At 41.9% G+C, this 2,261-nt stretch overlaps 1 protein-coding gene across 1 annotated transcript in view; it reads right to left on the minus strand.

Moving 5' to 3' along the window:
* Positions 1 to 1,855: 1,855 nt before the first annotated feature.
* The window catches only part of LOC104990286, a 27,413-nt gene continuing 27,007 nt past the window's right edge, over positions 1,856 to 2,261 (minus strand). Inside the window, exon 5 of the mRNA XM_010842291.1 lies at positions 1,856 to 2,006. Coding sequence (XP_010840593.1) covers positions 1,856 to 2,006 — 151 coding nt within the window. The remainder of the gene's footprint in view (positions 2,007 to 2,261) is intronic.

Here is a 2,261-nt window from a genome sequence, read left to right on the forward strand (position 1 = left end):
TATAAAAAGTTGAAAGTGCTAAGATTTGATGTTTCTTGCACACTATGTGTGTATTATTTCATATAGTTTGCCTTCTTGCACCGTTCTTCTTCTGCATAAATTATTTCTTTAGATAGTCTCTTAAGTAGCCAGAGGAGAAAGAAACAAGAATGAAAGAAATCAATATATATAGACGAATGAAAAAGGATCTTAATAGTAAGGGAACAAACTGGACTTGAATGAACAGGATAATTTTAGTTTGGGAAATTCAAGATGAAAAATATTTTAGCTATTGCTTCCAATGTAAAGAAATAAGGCAATAACACTTGTAACTATCACTAAAAAGTAAGGCATCACAATGCAAACAGTGTATTTTGGTGAGAGTTCAGTGATAAGTTTTGTATCTTCTTAGTCAATGGCAGAATTAGGGAAACCTAGGAATATATCTGCAACTACACACCCCTTTTCAGTATTTACATGTTATTTAGGCTTGAGAAAGTCCTATAGTTGATAAAAAGATCAAAATGTAACAGTAAATCAACAAACTTACCACATTTAACCTCAAATGGAGTTCTGGAATAACACATTCCATTGTAAAGTATTAAAACTTTAGAGTACTGATAAGATATTTTTGAAGGGGTAAACAGTTTTACTGAATTTAACTTTTCTTGGTTCTGAAAGTTTTAACTCCAGAGCCTTTGTTAACCTCAGGGAAAAAAATAAATATTTAAAAATTCTTTCCTGGTAACTTTAAGAATATTCTCCAACCATATGGTGAGGACTTCAATTCCAAAACCTAAGCAGAAATTTTAGAAAAAACAAAAGCATCAAGGAAATAATTGTAAGAAGTGTAACACTACCTGTTTTAAATTGAGCATAACTTCGTAATCTTTGAAGCAGTTTTCTCCAGCAATTTTTTGTGTGTTATCTGAAATAGCCATTAATTATCTAGTACAGTGTGTGCTGTGAGAAACACACAAAGAAGATTCAAGAGCAGAGTGGTTTGGTTACTAAAAGGAAAAAGAGCGCTTCACCAATTTACTGGATAGGTATTTTATCACAATCTTATTTTATCACAGTCTTATCTGAACTGGCTTCAGATTTCAACCAGCATTCTTTATCACAACTCCGTAACAATTTTCTGCCCTGATTTAAACAGCTTTAACAGCAGATTTTTGGCAAATATTTTATACTCTGTACACCCAATTGTCTCTGTAAATGATGTTTAGTGATCAAGATTCACCCTCAATCTTTACTGCCACCTGTCCATATTCTTGGGCACGCGCGCATACACACGCGCGTGTTCAGCGTTCACCAAAAAAGAGTAGAAACGAAGGTTCAAAATCTAGATAAACACTCATGCCCCCCATACAAAGAATGAAGTAAACACGGAAAAGAGTTTCTGGCTGGGTCAGGGTAGGACATTTACTGGATTGGAGTTGGAGCCTTTCTCGTGTTCCCAGGGCACTAACTAGCCAGAAGTCTTCCTGCAAGGAAGAAATAGCTAGGGGCTTTTCTACCCCGGTTTCTTTCTGGTCTAGTCCTGCGCCTCTCTCCTTCCCGCCTCAGTTTCCTTAGTTATACTAGGGGCACACATAAAAAGAAATAAAACTCCGTTCCTCCTCCCAATCTTTAAACTTATTTGGAGGGTACCGAAGTTTCCGCACAAATTTTGCGCGCAGTTCCCACGCGCTCACTTCGAGACTCCAACTTTCCCTGCTTTTTACTCGGCTTCTCTGAACTTCTCCCTCCGCAGCCAACGGTGGGGACAAGACGGTACAGTGAGAGTGGGTGGAAAGGATCACTTCTACCCCGAAACTGACAAGTTACCCCACTCCCGCCCCCTCTCGGTAGATCCTCCCCCAGTGAGCGTTCATTAGCATAAAACTGGTCCGGCCGGGCTCAGGGTCCCGTGGCCTCCAGGGTTCGCGCGCTTTGCGGGACCAGGGGAGCCACGGCACCGGTATTCAGGTCCACAGAGCATCCCAGAGCAAAATCTGCACCTGCTCATTGCGTGAGCTACTAACCTTAAAAAAAAAAAGGAAGGAAGGAAAGAACAGTTTGGAGAGAGAGCGAGACAGCCAACTGCTGTCTTCCCTCCCCATGTCTCCAGTTCAGCCTCCAAGAGTCCCAAGCACCCGGTCACCTCCCCCAACGGCAGGAACATTGCCGGTACCCTCGCGCCTGCCCCGGGCAAACGTACCCCTTTATCTTCTTTGCACACACACGCTCGCGCGCGCGCGCGCGCGGACACACGCACAGATGCGTGCACACACAGACCC

The sequence above is a fragment of the Bison bison genome, unplaced genomic scaffold (assembly GCF_000754665.1).
Source record: "Bison bison bison isolate TAMUID 2011002044 unplaced genomic scaffold, Bison_UMD1.0 scf7180017864176, whole genome shotgun sequence".
Classification (NCBI taxonomy): Eukaryota; Metazoa; Chordata; class Mammalia; order Artiodactyla; family Bovidae; genus Bison; species Bison bison.